Below are 24,626 nucleotides of genomic sequence, written 5' to 3'. Positions count from 1 at the left end.
TTGTATCACAAACAGTACTGTATTTGCAAATCTGGTATGTCATAAATGTATAGATGTAGCAGTACTGTCTATCTTTATGTCATGTATGTCATATATGTTATGATGAATTGAAAATGGGGGACCCTGATGTAAACAAGACGAAAGTCTTTCTCTGGTCTGCATCCCCTTAACAATTGTATGTAATTGAGCTGTATTGTACTGTACTGTACCCATTCTGCAATCTGTTAATACAGTTTTCAATCAATCAATCAATCAATCAATCAATCAATCAATCAATCAATCAATCAATCAAAGGTCTGTTCCATTGTATACCAATCAATGGGATACATTGCATGTTGACCTGCATTCTTTCAAATGTATATAATTAATCATTAAAACAGATGTGTAACAAATAAGAAATACAAATTCCACAGAAGGCATTAAATAATTATTATTTTCAATCATTTCACAATAATTGCATAATTGTGTTTGAATATCTGAGTAATTAAAGTAATTATACCTTTGTCTAAAATAGCTGGTTCAGATATGGTTAAGCAGCTGCCCTGTGATCAGATTAATCCATATTATAAATTTTTCCGACATCAAATGCGTAATTTCTTATCGTACAAATATTGTCATATTTATTTTAATTATGATTAAGTAATTAATTCCAAGGAGGCCTGTAGCATTAACATGAAGGAATTAATCACTATGAGAACACAGTCTGTCAAGTTAATACAATTTTAAATTAGTCAATTAATCATGAGATTTGATCGTGGCTGAGAGCAGATTTAAGAGTGCTCCTCAGCACTCTTAAATCTGCTCTCAGCCACGATCAAATCTGATCTCAGGAAAATTTGGGGACTCCCGCTCCCAGCCCTAATATGTCTTAAATGGGCCGAAATCTGGCTAAGACGAAATGTTTTGTCGTAAATTTGTTCGGGAATGAGACCCATTGACCTCCTGGTGTGACATCATCAACTACGGCAACTTAGGACACTCAAACCTCAAACCTATTACATCACGCTCTCTCTCTCTCTCTCTCTCTCTCTCTCTCTCTCTCTCTCTCTCTCTCTCTCTCTCTCTCTCTCTCTCTCTCTCTCTCTACGTTGTCAAACATATACACTAAAGTTAAGTTATGTTGGAGTTTTATTGTGTTTGAGTTGTTTGAGGGAAATAAACCTCCTGTCCTGCTGTAGTTTTTATTTTCACTTTGTGCCGCTTGATTTTATTGTATTTCATGAAAAAAGTGTTTTTCAGAGATGGAAGTAACTTGAGAAAAGGTTTTGCATTTTTCTATTGCGGTTTTGCACAATAAATGTTCTTAAAATACCTCTGTACTGTGTGAAATAAGTACAGTAATAGCTGCCATACCAGTGTTTTACCCCTTCAGAAGCATTTATATTAGGGCTGTCAGTTTATCGCGTTAATTAGATTAATTTATTACACAGCAAATGATCGCGTTATGAAAATTAACTCAAAATTAATTACAAAAAAAAAAAATATATATATATTTTTTTTTAATACTTTCTTTTTATTTATTAAAAAAAGGGGGGGGGTTTGGACATTTACGGTGGCCAGTTTCGAATTGCAGCCTCCTGTAGGTGCTCTTTTAGAGCAATTTTGAATGTGGGTAGGGATTCACATTCCTTTACAGCTTTAGGTAGGGCGTTCCACATTGATGTGGCATAATTGCGAAACGTGTTTAGTCCCTTGTTTGAGCCGAATCTGGGTTTAACATGATTTGTTGAGCTTCCTCTGGTGTTGTGGTCGTGGTATTCACTGACCTTTGGGAAGTATTTTGACATGTACATGGGTACCTTAGTCGTATAGTGTATCTTGTAGACCAGGCCCATTGCAAGTTGCTGTACTCTGTCGTCTACTCTAAGCCATCCTAGGTAGTCAAAGTGGGCAGGGGTGAGGTGGGTTCTAGGAGTAAGGTCAAGTAGTAGTCTGACCAGTTTGTTTTGTGATTAGCGCCTTTGAGGTGCTTTGGTACCATGAGGTGCAAGCATAGTTGTAGTACCCTTGAATGAGTGCTCCTGCCAGAGTCTTCAGGGTATTCTTGTTTACCAGAGAGGAGATCCGGTACAAGAATCTAGTTAGTTGGTTGATTTTTTTTATTACCTTGAATGCCATTTTGTCACAGGAAAGATTTGCCTCTAGGATGGAACCTAGGTATGTAATTTCATCTTTCCTTGTGACAATATTGTCACCCACTGTAACTGAGAAGCCGTTGGTCTTGCTGAGTTTGTTATTTGATCCGAAGATAATGGACTCTGTTTTACCCAGGTGTAATGATAGTTTGTTATCAGCGAGCCAGGTGCAGATTCTGCCGAGTTCTGAGCTGAGGGTTTTTTCAACCTGTAACTTGTTCTTGTCAGAGCTTATAGCCTTTTTCGTGCTTATTTGAGAAGGGTCCAGCTGCATAGCTGGAGAGCAACGCTCTCAGGGCCAAGATAGCCACTTATACTATTTTGAGAAGATAATTCATCTGTATGCCACGGATCTGGTCGGGCAGTTAGCATTATGTTGGGATTTTTTTTTTGAAATAAACAAATGTGAATTAAATAATTTAAAACGAAGTTTAGCCTATTAAATCGTTTTATAAGCTTATAGCTTTTTTCGTGCTTATTTGAGAAGGGTCCAGCTGCGAGGACTGCGAGGAGGGGGAATTACAACCACCGCAAGCAAAACTTAACCCTTTCACTGCAGTACACAGCTGTAACCAGAAAAGGCACACGTTAACCCTTTCACTGCATTGATTTAACCTTTATCTATTCAGTGAAGACCAGTTATTCTTTTCGGTCGCTTCTGATGCTTCCAATCATGGCACCATAAAACTTTTCCCTCTATCACTGAGATATTGAGAGCAGTGTTTGCATTTGTGGAAGAGGACTATATGACTGTGCTGGCACATACCCACAAGATGGCTAAGCATATGGCCAGCTGTGAAAAGACTACATGACAGCTGGCCAGCTATCAAAAGCTACTTCTTGTCACTGGGCGTGAGGGCGAAGTTAAGTTCACTGTCACACATTTCACTTAGTATAGGACATTGTATTTTAGTCAGGATTGTATTTAATACGGCCTATTTTATAATTGCATATACTGTGTAAATTGGTATATGCCTTATTGTATGTTGTGTAGTAATGTGTCCTATATATTGTGTATGAGGCCTGAGTTACTAATGTACCTAGTTGGAGGGTGGCGGAGGACGAGGAGAGAGGGAGGGGTGAACGGGAGGTGATTCCCTAGTATTCACGTGGACCTGTTGGTCGGCTGTAGAGTGTGTGCGACTATAATATAAGTGCATTGTGGATGTACCGTACCTCGTTCAGACTAAGGGTTGTTACCTATATAAAAGAGTGCTGTGATATCTAGTGTGCTCTACATGGAGGTGAAGGGTTTTTATACAAAAGTGTGCTGTGATATCTAGTGTGCTCTACCTAGAGGTGAAGGGTTTTTTCCTATATATAAGAGTGCTGTAATTTATAGTGTGCTCAACCTAATTTACCTAAGGGACGCCTTACTGTACACGCTGTTATTCTCTGGTTCTGCTAATAGAATAGATTAGAATACAATAGATTAGATTACCAGTAGATTAGATTAGAATAGAATAGATTAGATTAGAATAGAATAGATTCGATTAGAATAGATTAGATTAGAATAGATTAGATTAGAATAGATTCGATTAGAATAGAATAGATTAGATTAGATTAGAATAGATTAGATTAGATTAGAATAGATTAGATTAGATTCAAATGTATTGTCATCATGCAGCACAAGTACAGTACAATGAAAATAAGTTTGGCGTGATCCACTGATGACTCGACAGGTTTGAGCTTTTAAATTGCAGTGTTTCTATTGATTTATCGCAAAGATATAGAAAAAACCTTTTTCCTTCATAGCAACCGATAAATGCTGTGGTTAGATATCGATGCGCATTAAATAAGATACACTTCTCTCAATGATCATATTCAAAATCAAAATCATTTCATAGTTTGTGACAATTCTACAATAATAAGACCATGGCTTTATGCCATAATAATAACTATAACAACAAATCAGTGAGTGTTAACAGTCTTAGGACATAATGATGACAAGAGAATTATTGTATTGGAGAGACTGAATTATCCCTTTCACTGCCGCACTACCAAACGGTTAACCCTTTCACTGCGACAATACACAGAAGGTTAACCTTTTCACTGCCACACAACAGCAGACCTTATTGCAGTGTGGAGCTAATTAAGGCTGAAATCCAAATCAAGACCGACTTCGGATACAGTTGTATTGAATTCTACAGTCGCGTAATGAAGAATAAGGCTCTACTGGAAGCTGCACGCTCAAACAACAAATATAAAATGAAGAACAATTAAGGTAAGATCAAACTTTGTTTAGATTAGAACAACTAGATTGTATCATAATATATTGTATTACCAATGCAATGCCACAATGCTATAATAATGACTCGGCCGGTGTGTGTTTCAGCCAGGTGCTTTCCATGGTTCAAGCTGGCTGCCAGTACCAAGACGAATGTGGAGAGATATAATTCTGTATTTAATTTGTATTTATTTTGATTTAACCTTTATCTATTCGGTGAAGACCAGTTATTCTAATACAAATTTTAAGACAGAGCTGTTACTGCGTGCAGAACCTTTATTTCAGCGGGGACTGTACGTGTTTATTTGACGTTACAGCCGTGTACTGCAGTGAAAGGGTTAACGTGTGCCTTTTCTGGTTACAGCAGTGCACTGCAGTGAAAGGGTTAAGTTAAACTTAACCCTTTCACTGCAGTACACGGCTGTAACATCAAATAAACACGTACAGTCCTCGCTGAAATAAAGGTTCTGCATGCAGTAACAGCTCCGTCTTTTAATACACTGGTATCAAACATCAATAGTGTGCTAAAGTTTGACCAAAGTAGAATTCCCATACATCACAGTCAAATCTATTTTGATAACGTGAGGTTTATTATCTTCATGACATGCAAGCATCATTGTAACAGCAACCTCTTATCTATTGGTTTCATTCGGTTGTCTCCCGGTAAAAGTTCCAAAGGTTTTCTTAAAAAAAAATTTTTTTAAACCTAAGGAAATGTATATTATTGCACAGAAGATTATAGCTTGAGACATTTAAATCAAAGTACCGTACTATATTAACGATGGCAACTTTTCTCAGTAATGCTAGCATTTCTTCATGGCTGTAGAGCATTCTGACTGGGAACATCACTGCCTGGTTTGGAAACGGCACAAGATTTATTAACATGTCTGTTTTTACCATGTCTATTCTAGTCATCTTATTATTACTATTACTATTGTTTTATTGCACAATCATAAGAGAGGAGAGGTCAGGACAGGAGAGGAGAGAGGAGAGGAGAGGACAGGAGAGGAGAAGACAGGAGAGGAGAGAAGTGGAGAGGAGAGGACATGAGAGGAGGAGACAGGAGAGGAGAGCAGAGGACAGGAGAGGAGTGGAGAGGGGAGGAGAGGAGAGGAGTGGAGAGGGGAGGAGAGGAGGGGACAGGAGAGGAGAGGAGAGGAGCTCAGAAGCATCGAGCCAGAGGCAGGGGTTGTAGAGTAGGGTGGGAGAGAGAGATGGACAGATTGTGTGTAGGTAGCAGCAGCATGCAGGTCAGGGTAGATTTGGGAGAAACAGGGTAAACGAAAGATTCAATCTCTGAGCGCATCTCTACTGTTCTTCCTCAGGAGGGAAAGAGTTAACAGAACCGCTTCCTTATCCTCGGCCTTCACACCGATACGACGATCCACACACACACACACACACACGCACGCACGCACACACACACACACACACACACACACACACACACACACACACACACACACACACACACACACACACACACACATACACACACACACACACACATTTTAATACTTTATTTGGTTCCACAAATTATATTACATAAACAGGGAATCAAATGTATCGGGGCCAAGCAGCACTGAACACTTAAGGGTACACATAGCACCTCCTTCTCCACGTGGCACACACACACACACACACACACACACACACACACACACACACACACACACACACACACACACACACACACACACACACACACACACACACACACACATTTTAATACTTTATTTGGTTCCACAAATTATATTACATAAACAGGGAATCAAATGTATCGGGGCCAAGCAGCACTGAACACTTAAGGGTACACATAGCACCTCCTTCTCCACGTGGCACACACACACACACACACACACACACACACACACACACACACACACACACACACACACACACACACACACACACACACACACACACACACACACACACACACACACACACACACACACACACACACACAGTGGAACAGTGTCTGTCTGTCTCTCTGCTGTCTGTCTCTCTGCTGTCTCTCTCAAAATAGTATAAGTGGCTATCTTGGCCCTGAGAGCGTTGCTCTCCGGCTATGCAGCTGGACCCTTCTCAAATAAGCACGAAAAAGGCTATAAGCTTATAAAATGATTTAATAGGCTAAACTTCGTTTTAAATAATTTAATTCACATTTGTAATGCTACCTGCCCCGACCAGATCCGTGACTCCGTTGCGATACAGATGAATTATCTTCTCAAAATAGTATAAGTGGCTATCTGTTATGAGTATTTTACCACTGGTTGAAAACCACTGCTGTAGATCACTGCCGGTACATGCGCTGGGGTGGCGAGCCTTTATCGCTACCGGGGAACATAGCATCCGGGGAACATAGGACCTTATTTCAGCATTTGGCGAGCCTTTAGTACTACCGGGGAACATACAGTAGGACCCGGGGAACATAGGACCTTATTTCAGCATTTGGCGAGCCTTTATCGCTACCGGGGAACATAGGACATGGGGAACATAGGACCCTTTTTTTGTTCTGGAGCGTTCGGGAGCGGGGAACATAGGACCCGGGGAACATAGAACCCTTTTTATCTCGACCGAGGAACATAGAACCCGGGGAACATAGAACCCAGGGAACATAGACATGCTCCCCTAGCTCTCACCACCCATGATGCTCACACGCAGAACCTCCTTGTGTTATCCTATCCTTATGTCCAAAACTATTCCCGGTAACAATATCACACATGAAACAGAAACAGAAAATAAAAGGAATACTCTTACCCTTTGTTTAATTTGGCCCCCAGCTGACATTATTTCTCCTCAACCAAATACTGCCATATCTAAGATTTTTCCTATCATAAGTCTCCTCCACTGAATCCTCCCAGGGCACGTCAATTCTATTAAGTAAACTATCCGCTGACTAACAGACCATAATACTAGGTATGGCCTCAAGTTAGTGCTAACTATTTCCTTTACGTTACGTCATGCCTGCCTGAAAACCTACCTCCTCTATTTCTCTCCCCCATGGACAAATTGAATGGCTGCACTCTCTACCTGATTACATCCTGAATGCACCTCTTCTGCTTTCAATTCCTGCTGCTTAGCGCCCTCAAAACCTGGTTATGTTGCCAAGTACTCCGACCTTGAGAATAGTAAATGGATTGCATTTATATAGCGCTTTTATCCAAAGCACTTTAACACTTTGGGTGCCAGCTATTACCTGCAACCGTCTGTAGCGAGGCCACCACTAGTTAGTTTCAAGTTTCAAGTTTCTTTAATAGTTGTCATACAGAAGTACAGAATACTTTTATACAAAATGCTTCTTACTGTTACGCTCCAGAGACTGTGCAAGACAAGATAAGTATGAAATAAAATAACATAGTATAGCATGTAAATTAGAAGTAAAAAAAAAAAAAAAAAATTAAAAAAAAATGAGGTCACAGTGTTCAGTATAGACATATGTACAATGTTCGATGCAGAATAGACGTAACTGAGTTACCATATAATATACAATACTGTGCAGTGTACTAATACAATACTATATAGTGCAAGGCAGAAATGGGATGAGGTGCAATTTAGGTACAATTTACAGTGGGTGTACGAGTTGTAGTGCAAATCCTTTATCAATAAATATAAAGTGTGTTTGTGTGGTTTAAGTGAGTGTGTGGGTGTGTGTGCTGTGTGCATTTGATGGTTGTTGCATAGTGTTTATTGTTCGTTTAGCAGCCTGATGGCCTGGGGATAGAAGCTTCTTCTGAGTCTTTCTGTGCTCGCCTTAAGACTCCGGTATCGCTTGCCTGACCGCAGCAGTTCAAAGAGGCAGTTGTTCGGGTGGCTCGAGTCCTTAATAATTCTCTTAGCCTTCCCCCTGCACCGCTTGTTGTAAATGTTCTGGAGGGTGGGAAGCCCCCCTTCAATTGTGCATTCGGCTGAACGTGTCACTCTTTGTAGTCTGCTACGGTCTTGTGCAGTGCTATTCCCAAACCAGGAGGTGATGTTGCCAGTCAGGATGCTCTCTATTGTACATGAGTAGAAGTTCCTAAGGATCTTCTGACTGACTTGGAACTTCCTTAGGCGCCTGAGGAAGTAGAGGCGTTGTCGTGCCTTCTTCACAACACTGTCAATGTGTGTGGTCCATGTCAAGTCCTCGGATATGTGGGCTCCGAGGTACTTGAAACTGTTCACTCTCTCAACCGGTGCCCCGTCGATGCTGAGGGGGCTGTAGTCCTTGACCCCCGACCTCCTGAAGTCCACAATCATCTCTTTTGTTTTGCTGACGTTCAGGGAGAGGCAGTTCTCCTGACACCACTGTGACAGATTCTCTACCTCTTCCAGGTAGGCCCTCTCGTCGTTGGCAGAGATCAGGCCCACCACTACTGTGTCATCAGCAAATTTGATGATTGTGTTGTTGTTCCGCTGTGCCACGCAGTCATGTGTGTACAGGGAGTAGAGGAGGGGGCTCAGAACACAGCCCTGGGGGGCCCCTATGTTGAGCGTGATGGATGAGGAGGTGCAGTTGCCTGCTCTTACCACCTGGGGTCTGCCCATCAGGAAGTCCAGGACCCACTAGATAGGGAACGGTCATCTTGTTTGTAGAGCTATAACTATATTCTCTATTATAGCTATGGATACAATACCATGGTCATTTGACAGTGAGAACCTTCCGTTCAAGATGTGAAAAAGATTTTTTTTTTCATCCATACATTCCTGTTTTATACTGTGGTGAATATAAGTATGGTTTTAGAGCGGTCTAGGGTAATTCCTGGGAGACTTCAAACAACACCTCGAAGATGTCAGGGCAAAGACAACATCAAGGGTTGCGCTGATCCGACGCCTCGCGGGTACAACCTTGGGAGCCACTGCCAAGACCCTTCGGATATCCACCCAAGCCCTGGTCTTCTCGGCAGCGGAGTACTGTGCCCCAGTCTGGAGCAGAAGCCCACACGTTAAAAAAGTTGATGTGGCTACTAACAACGCCCTCCGGATCATCACTGGATGCCTGATGGCTACACCCGTCTTCCTGCTGCCAGTCCTTGCAGGAATCGCACCAGCTGGCCTACGACGAGAGACTGCCACTCTCGCCCTAGCAAGGAAAGCAGTGAAGCATGACTGGCACACCCTATACAACACCACAACAACAACAGCACCTATGAGCAGACTCAAGTCCCGCCACCCCTACAACAAGGTGGCACAAGAGATGCTCCGCTCACTGAGGACCTATCCAGAAATGGATGGCTGGCGGCAGCCTGGAAGAGAGAGTGGGAGAGTGCTGGGCCTGGGCCAACCCGTATCCACCACCACATCTGGAATCCAGGAGATGGCGCCACAGGAGACGATCTTCCACGCCGGCAATGGGTTCTGCTGAACCGTTTAAGATCTGGGGTCGGTCGCTTTAAAGCATCATTAAAGAAGTGGGGCCTGGCAGACAGCGCTGCATGTGAGTGTGGAGACCCTGAGCAGACTGTTGACCACATCCTGACCATCTGCCCCCTATACAAACCACCCTCGGAAGCCAGCCTCTTTGATGTGGGACCAGACTCAGAGTTAAGGGCATGGCTACAAGATACGGAGTTGGACCTGGGGGCTTGGAGCAAGCCAGAGTAAACACAGTTTTCAATCAATCAATCAATCAATAACAACATTAACCAGACTCTCGGTGTGTCTATTCCGCTAACGTTAACGCTACCTCTCGTGTCTATTCTGCTAACGTTAACGCTGCCTCTCGTGTCTATTCTGCTAATGTTAACGCTACCTCTCGTGTCTATTCTTCTAACGTTAACGCTACCTCTCGTGTCTATTCTACTAACGTTAACGTTAGCATTAGGTAATAACCGGTTAAAAATGGATGATGATGATTACCTCACGTTGTGTCTATTCTGCTAGCATTACCGTTACTAGTACAAACAACCAATAGCGAGTTATATTGATCACGCTATGTACGCTAGCCAAATGCTAACGGTAAAACGCAATCACATAAGCTAACAAATCAGCGATCTTTTTGTGAGAGTAAACTCTCTGTGTTGAATTGTGTTGATGGTGGTTTTGTTTCATCAATAAATGAGGCAGAATACACAGTGAATGTATTATTTTTTGTTTATTGCACTTGTTCCTGCTGCAAACATAATGAAATCCTACGCGAGGCATTAAAGATGGCGGCTTTCTGTTTTTGTGCAGACGCTCCAACGTGTGACGCTTCTCTCTTCTGACCAATCAGTGGTCTGCAGTGTTTCACATCACTTTCTGGTACCACTTCTACCCGCTTGGAACCTCGACAGAGCAGGGACAAAAAAAGTACCCAAAAAAGTACCTGGTACCAGGTATTTTGGCAATGGAAAACCGAAAAGGCAGGTAGAGTAGAGTAGAGTCGAGTAGGTACCATGCAGTGGAAAAGGGGCATAAGTCGTTTATGGCACTGAACGATTAAGGCCGAGAAACGAGAATTCTCGTTAATGGCACTGAAAGTGTTAAATGCTGCTCATCCAGAGCAGTTCAGGGTTAAGTCTTAAGTGTCTTGCTCAAGGACACTTCAACCCAGGAACCTTCTGAATACCAGATGACCACTCTAACCTCTGAGCAAGTTCCACCCTCAGACTAGAGCCTGACATAATTATGCCTCAAAGTTGCCGTCTCTGAATACATTGGACATGCCAGTGGATTGCTGCACCTTACCTACAATGGTCCTCATGCTCGAACGGACTTACGAGAAAGTTACAAACACGTTTGTTGCTACGAACAGCATTTACGAACGCGGAAAGGCAGTCGTAAGTAGGACAGACTGGTGTGTGCTTAGTGTGCACATCGTAAAGAGCCAGTGGAGAAACATTCCACTGCTCATCTTACTGTTTACGAGTTGAACCCACACAAATGACAACAGACACAAAGGATAAGTTAATGAATATAAATCTATAGCTTATTAGCAACGATGCAGCTTGGTGAGGATACACATGGAGCTGCATGCTCTGGGGCACCTGCGCTCAGCGTGCACACACACACACACACACACACACACACACACACACACACACACACACACACACACACACACACACACACACACAATATGGCATATCTACTGCTGCTGGAAGATATCGCTGAACGTGCACTGAGGAGCCAGACCATATGCTCAAACCCTGTGCCACCGCACGTCCAGGTATTGTCCACTTGGGCACATGTGCATCAAGGCACCCTCCCCAGATGCGTTTCCATATCTCAACAGGAAGCAATACCACTCCATCAAATCATCTGCAACGTCCAGAACCACCTCCTCTATCTGGTCTTGCACTTCCCAGGAGGTGTACATAGCTCCTACATCTTACAGAACATATCTGTGGGTGTGCACCTCGAGCAAGGAGATGCTGGAGACGCATGGCTAATTGGTACATACTGTATATATGTGTAATGAATCGTTCCAGCAACAGTAGGCTTCTATTATTCGAATGACTAGGAGATCGCGGATATGCGCTGCCCCCCTGGTTCATGACCACACTCACCAACCCCCAGACGAAGCAGGAGGTGGCCTACATTGCGCTCGAGCGCAGCATCGGACTGCTGAATCTTTTTTTGGACTCTGATTTCACATGAGCCCATTTCTTTTTCACTTCAGCCACTGTGCACTCCTCTCCTGAGTCCTGACACCACGTTAACCTCACCTGTTAATTCATCCCATGGCGCTTTTTCTGGGTGGCCTTGTACCCGTATTGACACTACTAAATAAGATGTCACGCTAAAATGTCATGTTCTATAGTATGACTTATAGGGTCTTATACATGTATCACTGTACATATTAATACTACAACTCTGTACATGCATCTGATGAGCACTATTACTCAGTAGTATTTATATATTTTATACCCAGTTTAATCACCTGTGCATTGTATATTACTATTGCACTTTACTGTTACATTTGTACTCTGGTTAGATGCCAAACTTATTTTCGTTGTATTGTGCTATATAATGACAATACATTTTAATCTAATCTAATTACATTTTTATAAATCGCAAATTACTTTTGCGTTGCCTGTGGACTCGGTCCTGTGCACACAGTCCTCACAGGGTTGTGCAATGCTTAGCCTCTCCATTATAAGGAGCTGGCGGGGCGTTTCTGTGTGCAAATACAGGTGTACAAGCACACACTTTCAGTTTAAGAATGAGTGACGTTCTTCATTCAGCTGAGAACATTCTGGCCATTTACGAACACCTTTTCACGTGTTCAGGCATTCGGAGGAGGACTTTCGTAAATGTGTTTGTACGAACTACTTACGGAGATAGTTACGAAGATAGTTACATACACTTTCGATCATGACGTCCAATGTCTTTATGCCTAAGAGCCTTTGCTTCCTGTAACACCTTGGATTCAATTTCCTCCCTGTAGTTGTATTTGGGACCAAGTTACTAACTAATTTATTTTCTCCCTGATAGCAACAACTCTGTTCTCACTTTTGCACACGTAGACTCCTCTGTTAGACTAGTTACTGGTAGCTGGAGAATGCCTTTCCCATACAATGTTACACTACTAAGACACAGAGGAACTCCTAGCCATGTCCTAATTTACAAATGAACCTACAGTATCTCTCAAGCCTTTCTACTTTGATATTGGCACCTCTTATACTGATAATGGCCACATCACAACTTCAACTTGCTTGGAAACCTGACTCCTATCCTCTCAACGATGTCGTTCCTAAGCTGTTCAAGCTGTTCATTCAACATCCCTATTATAGCACCTACCCATTGGCTTGTCCATTATAGATGGATTTTCTTCCTCGCCTACGTAAAACCTTCTCTCTATTACCTTCCCTCTGGTCAATTAAATGCTTCTTGACTTACTAGGATTTATCTTCATCCTAGCCCACACCTGAGATTCTCCTTTTTCTTCTCCAGTAACCTTTTTGTACAAGGGGCTGTCATGGTTTAACCAAGTTTACAATCACCCCTGGCACTCTAAAGAAATCGAAAATTTTTATTGTTCATTCCAGGTAATTTACAAAATTACAAAATTAAGATTTATTGAAAAATTCCAATTTTAAATTAGTTTTTGTTGGGCCAAAGCAGATAATTCCACATTCTTGCTACGTTAACGTTAGTATGTTTCAGCTTCGCTCTTATTTTCTGCGTCCTGAAGGAGATAATATCACAGGGTCTTGTCCAAAATTCCATCTTCAAAGATGATTTTGAGCCAAAGTTATACCTTGAAATTCACGTCCAGACAGCACAGTGTCAGCCATATCACACCACCTGACCTGAATATGGCACACTGAGTCGCTATGAGCAGATGTATCGGGTTTGCTCAAGAACAGCCCCTGGCGTTTGGCGGTTTCACTGCTGTAAAACATGAACTTGCAATGCAATGTCGCTACTTCACGACAAGTTATTTTGCACATAATCTCACACATATCACAAGGCTCTAAATTGTTTCGCACAACTTAATTTAGTTATTATCAGTTATTGAGAGTTAATGAGTTTGAATATCTTTTCTTGTGATGTCAGAGGACACTGAATCCTTGTGTTGATTACAGCTCAATGAAATTATGTAGATGGATGGGATTGGATTGGATTCAATGTATTGTCATTGTACAGTACAAGTACAATGTGTACATACATGTGTAAATATTAGGGATGCTCGATATTGGCTTTTTTACCGATACCGATATACCGATATTGTCAAACTCTTAATATCCGATACCGATATCAACCGATATCGATATATGCAGGGTTTCCCCCCCCAAAAATTGAATAATTTCAGGTAATTAACATTACATATCTCTTGTTGTGGAATTAACACAACATTATGCATACTTTTGACAATAAATAAAATCAGAATTTGTTCTTACTTGCTTGCCTGGGTAAATAAAGGTTATAGAAATGTAAAAAAAAAAAATTTATTGAAAACCGATACCGATATTTTCCGATATCACATTTTAATGCCGATATCGGCCGATAATATCGGTAGGCCGATAATATCGGACATCCCTAGTAAATATACATACACAGGCATATATACAGATAATATAGATATAAATAAATAGATGAATATGCAATCTGTATAGTGTTATTATTGCACAATGCCCTTATCAATGCAATCATACAGTGCTACATGGTTTGGCATGGTAGTCATGAATGAGAATGAGAACAGAGCCTTGAGTATAGGCAAGAGCGTTCAGAGCAGTAAGAATTTATTTTTTCATCTATATAATTTAATTGAGCTGTAATTAACACAACACACAGTGTACGTTTTTTTTTAAAGGATCTCATTTATTGGTTTTTCCAAATTAACTCTCCTTGGAAGTATGTTAACCAAGTTTACAATCACCCCTGGCACTCTAAAGAAATCAAAAGCACTCCAAAAAAGGCTATGTGGTACAGAACCAAACACATTTGCCAGGTCTAAAAATACCAGAAGTACTGTAAGTCTTGTTTCTCCATCCATCGTATACTCTATCTCTCCTAACAGTGGTATATCTGGAGGGAGGCTCATTTATCTATTCTTTCCTGTATCTATAAGTCTATTTTGAATATTCCTCTACCTCGTTGAAGCTTTGAGTTGCCCTCCCTTTCCTTGGCTGAACATTCCTTTAACAAACTTAAATGGATCCCTATAAAATGCTGTCCTAACTTGCTCCTTCTTCTTCTTCTTCTTCTTCTTCTTCTTCTTCTTCTTCTTCTTCTTCTTCTTCTTCTTCTTCTTCTTCTTCTTCTTCTTCTTCTTCTTCTTCTTCTTCTTCTTCCTCCTCCTAAGTTGTTCTGCCCTCCTGAGTACTGCTAACCGACTTCTTAGCACTTCCTGCAAAACATTAATTTCCTCTCTCTCATCCACTGTAGCCTTTCTCCACTGCTTTTTTAGCTGTCTCCTCTCCTCCTTCACTAATTTCTCTATTTCTCTCTGCCTTCTGGACCTGAACTGGCTACACTCTCCACCCTCTTTTTTTTTTTTATAAATTATTCCAAATCGTTCAGCACCACTCATAGATAATATCTCTCCATCTTCTCTAATGTATTTACCACTGTCCCTTTAAGTCCATCTCATTAAGCCAATTATCAAATCCATTAACTGTCTCCCCATTCTTTCATTTTCCCTGAGGCGTTTAACTCTAGCTTCCTGCCCACAGCTCTTCTCTCTGACTGGCAGGCTGGTCTCAGTACCATCTATATCCCCTCCTCCTCAGTGACAGGGTTACTGCTATACTTTGAATTGTGGTTTTCCACCTGTCGACTTCAGACTTCAACTGATGAAAGCAACAAGCCTGCATTTCTACCTTCCCTGATGTATTCTGAGGCCTTTTACTGTTGTTACTTTCTGCCAGCCACAAGGACAGATCTGGAGCTTCTTTCCCTCTATTACTAGACCCCTCTTACTAGAACTCCTGTGCAGAGTGGAGACGCAGTGCGCCAAGGTTGGCCTTAGGCTAAATGCCAAGAAAACCGAGGTCATATTGTATAACATCCTCCCGGATCATCCACCTCTAAGGACAACAGGAGGCACTGCTCTAAAGGAAGTCCACTCAGAACTATAGAGAACTATAGAGAACAGCACTTATTACAAAGTAATAAACATAGTGGACAGACTATGTAAATATGATGATGGGATTCAAGTTCGCGTTTTTATTGATCACATAGGCAGGCTATACATAGGCTACATGGCACGGCCCATCGTGATATTGTAGATGGATCGAGTAATAGACTGTTATTACTGTACCACCCATTGTGACAACAGCCTTGTGAGCTCCCGCACACAGACATGATGGAATTCAAGTTCATGTTTGTATTGATCACATAGGCAGGCTACACATGGCGTATAGCTCATTTTCACAGAGGGCCACATCAGCATTATGGTTGCCCTCAAAGGGCCAAAGACCGTATAAATGTTAATGTAATGTAAAATAAATGTCACAGTCAAGAGGGGCAGAACTAACAACTGTGAGCTGCAAAGAACACGTGGGACAGATGTAGCAGATGTTACAAAAACAAATGGCTGCACACAACCTTGCAGAGGCCATACATCCAACTAATGGAAGATAGTTTAATTAACTTTAATTAACAGATTGCAGAATGGGTACAGTACAGTACAGCTCGATACACACAATTGTTAGGGGGATGCAGACCAGAGAAAGACTTTCGATTTGTTTACATCAGGGTCCCCCATTTACAATTCGTAATGAAATTGCTATTATGTGTCTGCATGAACACACAACTGTAACTGTATTCAAAAATAACAAAATAAGGGTTGTCTCAGTTCACAACTATATTGGTCAAGTTTTGGGTGGGACTTGTTTGCGTCCCTACAGCTTCTTATTCAATTGAGCGAGATGCTCGGTTATGTCACACAGCCAGTTTGCATCTGACAGTTCAGACAATATTTCTTCAACCCTTTGTTACCTATTCCGCCTGGATCTTTTTTGTATTTTGGGCTGTAAAATTGTCAAAGAATGTCTGAGGAGTAAGTGCTTTTGGCTTTTTTCCTTTGTTACTTCATCAATACCTCAGATGTTCAACATACATGTATGTGTAAGAATGTGTAATAACTAAGGCTGTCAAAGTTAAAGCTTTATTAACGCATTAACCCACAATTATTTTAACGCCGCTATTTTTTAACCCAAGATTAATGTTTAAAAAAATATATATATATATTATTCTTTTTTTTTTACCAGAGCTCCCACATCAAATGACGCGGGCCATGAGTTTGACACATATGGCGTATACTAGGCTACATTATACATGGCAGTGAGATTCATTGTTCTTGTATATGCTCTCGTATTATTGTTTATATAGGCTACCCAATACTGACATCAAAATAGATTGTATGCCTCTAGAGATCATATGCAGCAGGTAGAAAATTTACGGAAAATCCGTCGCGATTTGGAATAAAATTGAGGAGAACTTTATTAGTGTTTGCGCTTCCCAGGCAGCAATGGTTAATAGATATCATATCCGACATCACCGTACGTATTACACGTCTGTCAGCCTGTCACGTATTTCTCCATAACAGTCATAACACGCTTCCCTCGGCTTAGTCCACTTTTCCACATTTCATGGGGGTGTTCCATTACTGTATATGGTTAATCGGGGCGGTTCTGGTATGCAAATACTTAAAACAGTGCACAAGCTCCAGCTTAGGAGCAAGGTGATATTTATCAAGACAGGTGTGCGTAGGACCTGTGTACGCACGTGTGATAAATCCCGTTTTTTTTGTGCGTGCACACATTCTAAATTCTGTGCTTACGAACGGAAGTAGAATACTTTCTAAGAAAAGTTGATAAATGAGGGCCATGGACTTTTCCTAGTTGTCAGCTGCTCTATTCATAGCATGTCACTAGCTAGACTAGATCTGTATTTATAATAATAAAACAATTAACAAAATAAAAAGTATAACAGTAAAACAATTACAGCTCAATGAAATTATGTAGATGAAAAATAGAGATAAGGATTGCAATAGGGATTGCTATTTTTCATCTACATCATTTAATTGAGCTGTAATTAACACAACACAAGGTTCCAGTGTAACATCATTGATGGTCATATTCAAACTCATTAACTCTCAATAATTAAATGAATGTGTGCAAAATAGTTTAGAGCCTTTGGATAAGATAAGATAAGATATTCCTTTATTAATCTCCTTTGGGAATTGTGGGCATCATTGCAGCATGGGGGAGGGGGAGGGGGGTACAGGTAGAAGAGAGACATAAATATAGGCAATCAAATTTAAATGAATATAAAAACATGAGCAAAATAAACAGTGTATACAGAAGGTGCAGGTAAGGGTCTGTACCCTAACTGGCATGATGTACGTCATATGTTATAGTGGACGCACTTAGTGGTCACTGGTCAGACATTCCTAATAGTTCTCAAGTTCTGTAACCTGCTGGCAACAATCCATGCTGTATGTATGATATTATGTGCAAAATAAATCACTGTTGTTTTTCAGTTAAGTGCCCCTTTAGGTTAGGCCTAGGACACCTCTGGAAGGTTCAACAGTTAGCTCCAGCATTCCAGAACCACTCCCCTCCATGCTAGCTCTCACCACCCATGCTACTCACACGCAGAACCTCCTTGTGTTATCCTATCCTTATGTCCAAAACAGAACTATTCCTGATAACAATATCACACGTGAAACAGAAAGAACAGAAAAGAAAAGGAATACTCTTACTCATTGTTTACTTTGGCTCCCAGCTGATATTATTTCTCCTCAACCAAATCCACTGACTGCCTTTCACAAGCTCTGCTCAACTCTCCTATAAAGTGATATATAGTCTGTTGTGTTATGAACTCTCTGCATCCCACTTCTACCAGACATACCCTGGCTTTCCATCCTTGCTGTTTAGTCTCTGCTGCCAAATCTGCATATCTAAGCTTTTTCCTTCCATAAGCTTCCTCCACTGAATCCTCCCAGGGCACCGTCAATTCTATAAAGTAAACTATCCACTGACTCGCAGACTATAATACTATGTCTGGCCTCAAGTTAGTGCTGACTATTTCTTGTGGAACAACACGTTTTGCTCCCAAATCTACCTGCATCTCCCAATCATTAGATCTCTTTAGCTGCCTGAAAACCTACCTCCTCTATTTCTCTCCTTCATGGACAAATTGAACGGTTGCACTCATTATGTCACCATGTACTGTATATTCCGACCTCAACGTTGCCGAACAAAGCATACAAAGACTTTTGTAAATTTCAGAGCAAACGACCCGGACACCACTGTCCTTTGCTGGATCCATGTGGTCTGTTGCTGAAAAATTTATGGATTTGTTTTTTCAGCCCCACACACACCCACATCACACAGTCACTATAGGATTTTTAGAACTCTCCCAGACCGTATGTCTGTTATTCAGAATGCTGCAATACAAGTCAATCAGAAATCAACAAGAAATCATTATGACATCTATCATCATCATCATCATCTTCATTTTACGTCCTTTTTTCCCACTACAGTGAGGTTGGACGGGGACGATGACTCCACGCCACTGGGCACGGTTTTGTGCCATGTCTTCTCCAGACGGGCCCTTCTGCAACATGTAATGTTCTCCTATGCGCTCCGAGCTGTCAGTCAGAGCATGAAGCGGCTCCGCCCACTCCGCTGTGCCCTTTTGAGATGCTTCCTCCTTGACCGGCCCTCTCCTGTCTGTCTGGTTGCCAAAGCAGAGAGAAGCTGTTTACACAGCTCTGATTAGATGAGCTCAAACATGCCGAATGTGTCTCCACTCCCTACCCGGCTCACAGCTCACCCCCACACACACATGCGCGCACGCACACACACACACACACATGCATGCACGTACACACACACACACACACACATCTCCAGATCCCTCATATCATTCTCCACACATCCCCTCCACGTCTGCTTCGGTCTCCCTCTCGGCCTCTGCCCATCCACAATCATCTCCTCCACCCCTCTCAACATCCCCCTCTCCTCCGATCTTCTCACATGTCCAAACCACCTGAGACGTCCATATCTCACCTTGAAATCAATTTCCCTGACACCACAGATCTCATCCACCTCGGCACTGGTCCTCCCATCCTGCCATCTGACTCCCGCCACATACCTCAACATCTTCCGATCACAGCTCCTTAACACCACCATCACCCTTTTTGTCATTGCCCACGTTTCTGAAACATACAGGAGAACTGATCACACACATGCTTCATATATCCCTCCTCTGATCTTTACCTCTATGTTTAGATTCACCAGTAGCCTGAAACGTTCATCTAGACGTCACAGAAATGTCAGAAACGTGTGGCCAACACATTTTTTACAAATATTCCAATATATATATATATATATATATATATATATATTGGAATATTTGTAAAAAATATGTATATATATATATATATATATATATATATATATATATATATATATATATATATATATATATATATATCTGAGATTGATGTGTGGCGAACCCACTTAGAAGTTTGCCTTAAAACTCTGTCAAACATGTTCTTTCCCCCTTCTGTGGCAGATTTAGACGTCGCATGAAGAAATGTGAGGATGCTTTTTTTTAAAGGAAACGACACTACAGTATATTTATCGGCGGGGAGAGTGCCAGTGTGGTGTGTTGGGAGAGTCTGCCAGAGGGACTAGCGTGGCTGTCCCTACTCAGTGACCTCTTTTATATGTGGAAGAAGAAACACAAGAACCCATCAACCCCTTCTCCCCCTAGAACCTCATCAACCACAAATTGAAGCCGTTGATTGACTTAATGGGGCCCCAGAGGAGTGTTGACATATACTGATCATTTGATGGGGATAAAACATTGCTCAGATGGAAATTTGACTTGGGATTTGATTATGATCCCAGCTCTCTCTCTCTACCATTAAGTAAGCGCATTCCAGACCATCATTAGGAAGCCAAAAGGCAGTCATCACATTTCTAGGTCAGACCTCTCTCAGCCATTGCATAATAACACTGGTTTCGTTGGACGGTTGCCAATGTCTTAACAAGATATTACACATTTCATCACAATTTGTAGCCTGCTGTGAAAGGGAAGGAGGAAAAAACTTCCATATGGCCAAAAAGGCCAACTTCTTGTATACGTTGTATATGGGATCATGCATGCTTTTAGGGCACTTTTAATGTTTTGACATAAAAAGCCCATTTTCTACATGGCTATAATTATTGTCTTATGAAATACATGTTTGCTTCTCTACAGTATCTAGTTTTAGGTAATTTGGCAAATTCTTATCGTGGTCTGTATGTGAGCTTGTGACCGTTCCATTCATCAGCTTTTAGCAGGGCAAAATTTAGTAGTACCCTTGAATGAGTGCTCCTGCCAGAGTCTTCAGGGTGTTCTTGTTTACCAGAGAGACGATGTCCAACAGGGAGCACTCTGTCCTCTGGACTTGGCAGTAACAATGCCCCTGTCATGGTGACAGCCGGGGACACTGTACAGTTGCGAGTGCCGTCCACTGAGGTGAATACCGAGAAGAATACTACAAATTAATTATTGTACTGTGCACTTCTACTTGAAGCAGCTCTTCTGTTTGAAGTCCAGCAGAGCATATGCTCCCACAGTCCGCTTCTCTACCAGGTGACGCAGGAATGTTCCTCCTGTTTTGCACTTCATGTTCAGAGTTTGATTGTGTTTATATATTCTCCTTGCAGGTTGATGAGATCTACCACGACGAGTCCCTGGGAACCAATATCAACATAGTCCTTGTGCGCATGATAATGGTCGGGTACAGACAGGTAAGCTACACACACACACACACACACACACACACACACACACACACACACACACACACACACACACACACACACACACACACACACACACACACACACACACACATGCACACGCACACACACACATGCACACACACACGCACACACACACACACACACGCACACACACACGCACACACACACACACACACACACATGCACACATGCACACACACACACCAGTGTTGTAGTCGAGTCTGACTAAATCTCGAGTCCGAGTCGAGTATCAAGTCCCCATTACCCGAGTCTGAGTCATCAAGGTTTAGTCCACTCTCTGGCAGTCAAAGAGCTGACATACAAATAAAAAAAGATCTACATTAAGCATAAATGACACAGCGGCCACCATTTCAAAGGGGGTCTATTTACTTTGCCATTAATATAGACATCAATATCTTATGCCAAATGATTAGGGCATATTACAAAAAAAAAAGGAATTATTAATTAACAAGTCCGAGTCCGAGTCTGCACCCTCAGAGTCCGAATGCAGTCGATCCTGATGGGGTGAGCCCAAAGGTACTCAAAATCTGTGCCTCTCAGCTGTGTGATGTGCTCCAGCACATATTCAATATAAGCCTGAGGCTGCAGAGAGTCCCGACACTGTGGAAAACTTCCTGTGTGGTCCCTGTCCCTAAGTGCCCGCGTCCCAGCACGTCCAGGCTGGTGGCTCTAACCTCTCATATAATGAAGACCATGGAGAGGTTAGTCCTGGAGCAACTCCGCCCGGTGATCAAGCCCCACCTAGACCCACTCCAGTTTGCCTACCAGCCCCGACTTGGGGTAGAGGATGCTGTCATCTACCTGCTGAACCAAGCCTACACTCACCTAGACAAGCCAGGGAGCACTGTGAGAGTCATGTTTTTTTTTACTTCTCCAGTGCTTTTGATACCATAAGGCCTGGGCTGCTGGGTGAGAAGTTGGAGGCGATGCAGGTAGAGGCCCCCCTGGTGTCCTGGGTTGTTGACTATCTGACAGGTAGACCACAGTATGTGCGCCTACGGAGCTGTGTGTCAGACAGACTGGTCAGCAACACCGGGTTCCCGCAGGGGACAGTCCTCTCTCCCTTCCTCTTCACCGTCTACACCAACGACTTCCACTATTGGTCAGAGTCCTGCCACCTTCAGAAGTTTTCTGATGACTCTGCGATAGTGGGATGTATAAAGGACGGTGATGAGAGGGAATACCGGGAACTGGTAGTGGACTTCGTTACATGGTGCGATAAAAACCACCTGCAGCTAAATGTGGTGAAGACCAGGGAACTGGTGGTGGAGCTGGGGAGGAGGAGGAGTGCACCTGTGACCCCCGTTTCCATCAGGGGAGTCGATGTGGACATGGTTGAGGATTACAAATACATTGACAACAAACGGGTCAAAACACGCAGAGGCACTGTACAAGAAGGGCCAGAGCCGACTCTACTTTCTCAGAAGGCTAAGATCCTTCAATGTCTGTACATTGATGTTGAAGATGTTCTATGAGTCGGTGGTGGCGGGCGCCTTCTTGTATGCTGTGACCTGCTGGGGCAGCGGACTGAGAGCAGGGGACACAAACAGGCTGGATAAGCTGGTCAGGAAGGCCAGTAGCGTGGTTGGGGTGGAGCTGGACTCTCTAGCGAGGGTGGCGGAGAGGAGGAGCCTTGCTAAGCTCCAGGCCATCAGGGAAAACCCCTCCCACCCACTATACACAGACTTGGCTGACAGGAGGAGCATGATGTTCAGTGTAGCACTGAACGGCACAGGAAGTCCTTCATTCTGACAGCCATCAGACTTTACAATGCATCACTGTGCCTCACTGCATCACTGAGCACAGAGTGACAGTTACCATCTTCCTGGACTTTTACTTTTGAAACAACACTGTGCAATATTACACTTACTGTAGACTTCTGTATATTTTTACTGTATATTTTATTCTATTCTTATTCTTAGGCTATTTGTTTTGTTATTCTTATTCGTGACTTTGTTCTGTCTAAATGTTTAACGTGAGCGATTTGTAGTGTCAAATTTCCCTCGGGATAACAAAAGTATTTCTATTCTATTCCATTCTTGAGTCCGAGTCCAAGACCGAGTCATCAGTGCTCAAGTCCAAGTCGAGTCACGAGTCCTTAAAATCAGTCCAGGACTCAGACTTGAGTACTACAACACTGACACACACACACACACACACACACACACACACACACACCTACACACACACACACACACACACACACACACACACACACACACACACACACACACACACACACACACACACACACACACACACACACACACACACACACACACACACACACACACACACACACACACACAGGCTTTCAATAGGCACATCAGGCCTGTCAAACGGGCCCTTCTGCAACATGTAATGTTCTCCTATGCGCTCCGAGCTGTCAGTCAGAGCATGAAGCGGCTCCGCCCACTCCGCTGTGCCCTTTTGAGATGCTTCCTCCTTGACCGGCCCTCTCCTGTCTGTCTGGTTGCCAAAGCAGAGAGAAGCTGTTTACACAGCTCTGATTAGATGAGCTCAAACATGCCGAACGTGTCTCCACTCCCTACCCGGCTCACAGCTTACCCCCACACACACATGCACGCACGCACACACACACACACACACACATGCATGCACGCACACACACACACACACACACACACACACACACACACACACACACACACACACACACACACACACACATACCTACACACACACACACACACCTACACACACACACACGCACACACACACGCACGCACACACACACACACACACACACACACACACACACACACACACACACACACACACACACACGCACACACACACACACACAGAAAAACAGCAGGGCCAGCAGCAGGATTTCTCAAGCTTGGAATCATGGGGTTCTATCTGCGAGTGCTTTTGAGATATCAAGGAATTTCACATCACATAGAGAAAAACTAAAATGTAAACATTTGAATTAGCTAATTAAATTTTAAATAAACATTTTCAAACATCTAACTTCACCCACATGTTTGTAGGTCTGTAAGGACATTATGTGTGAAGTCATTGTTGATGAAGATGTCAGAT

General features: G+C 42.5%; 1 protein-coding gene across 2 annotated transcripts in view; it reads left to right on the top strand.

The window, feature by feature from the left end:
* Positions 1 to 24,626, top strand: part of adamts14 (ADAM metallopeptidase with thrombospondin type 1 motif, 14) — a 238,764-nt gene that overhangs the window by 59,962 nt on the left and 154,176 nt on the right. For both annotated transcript variants that reach the window (XM_084323888.1, XM_084323887.1), the window contains exon 5: positions 21,444 to 21,527. In XM_084323888.1, coding sequence (XP_084180014.1) covers positions 21,444 to 21,527 — 84 coding nt within the window. The remainder of the gene's footprint in view (positions 1 to 21,443; positions 21,528 to 24,626) is intronic.

Source organism: Notolepis coatsorum (assembly GCF_963971535.1).
Source record: "Notolepis coatsorum genome assembly, chromosome: 10".
In the NCBI taxonomy this organism is placed as follows: domain Eukaryota; kingdom Metazoa; phylum Chordata; class Actinopteri; order Aulopiformes; family Paralepididae; genus Notolepis; species Notolepis coatsorum.
The sequence above is the reverse complement of the archived record's forward strand: the minus strand, read 5'-3'. Positions and strand labels throughout refer to the sequence as shown.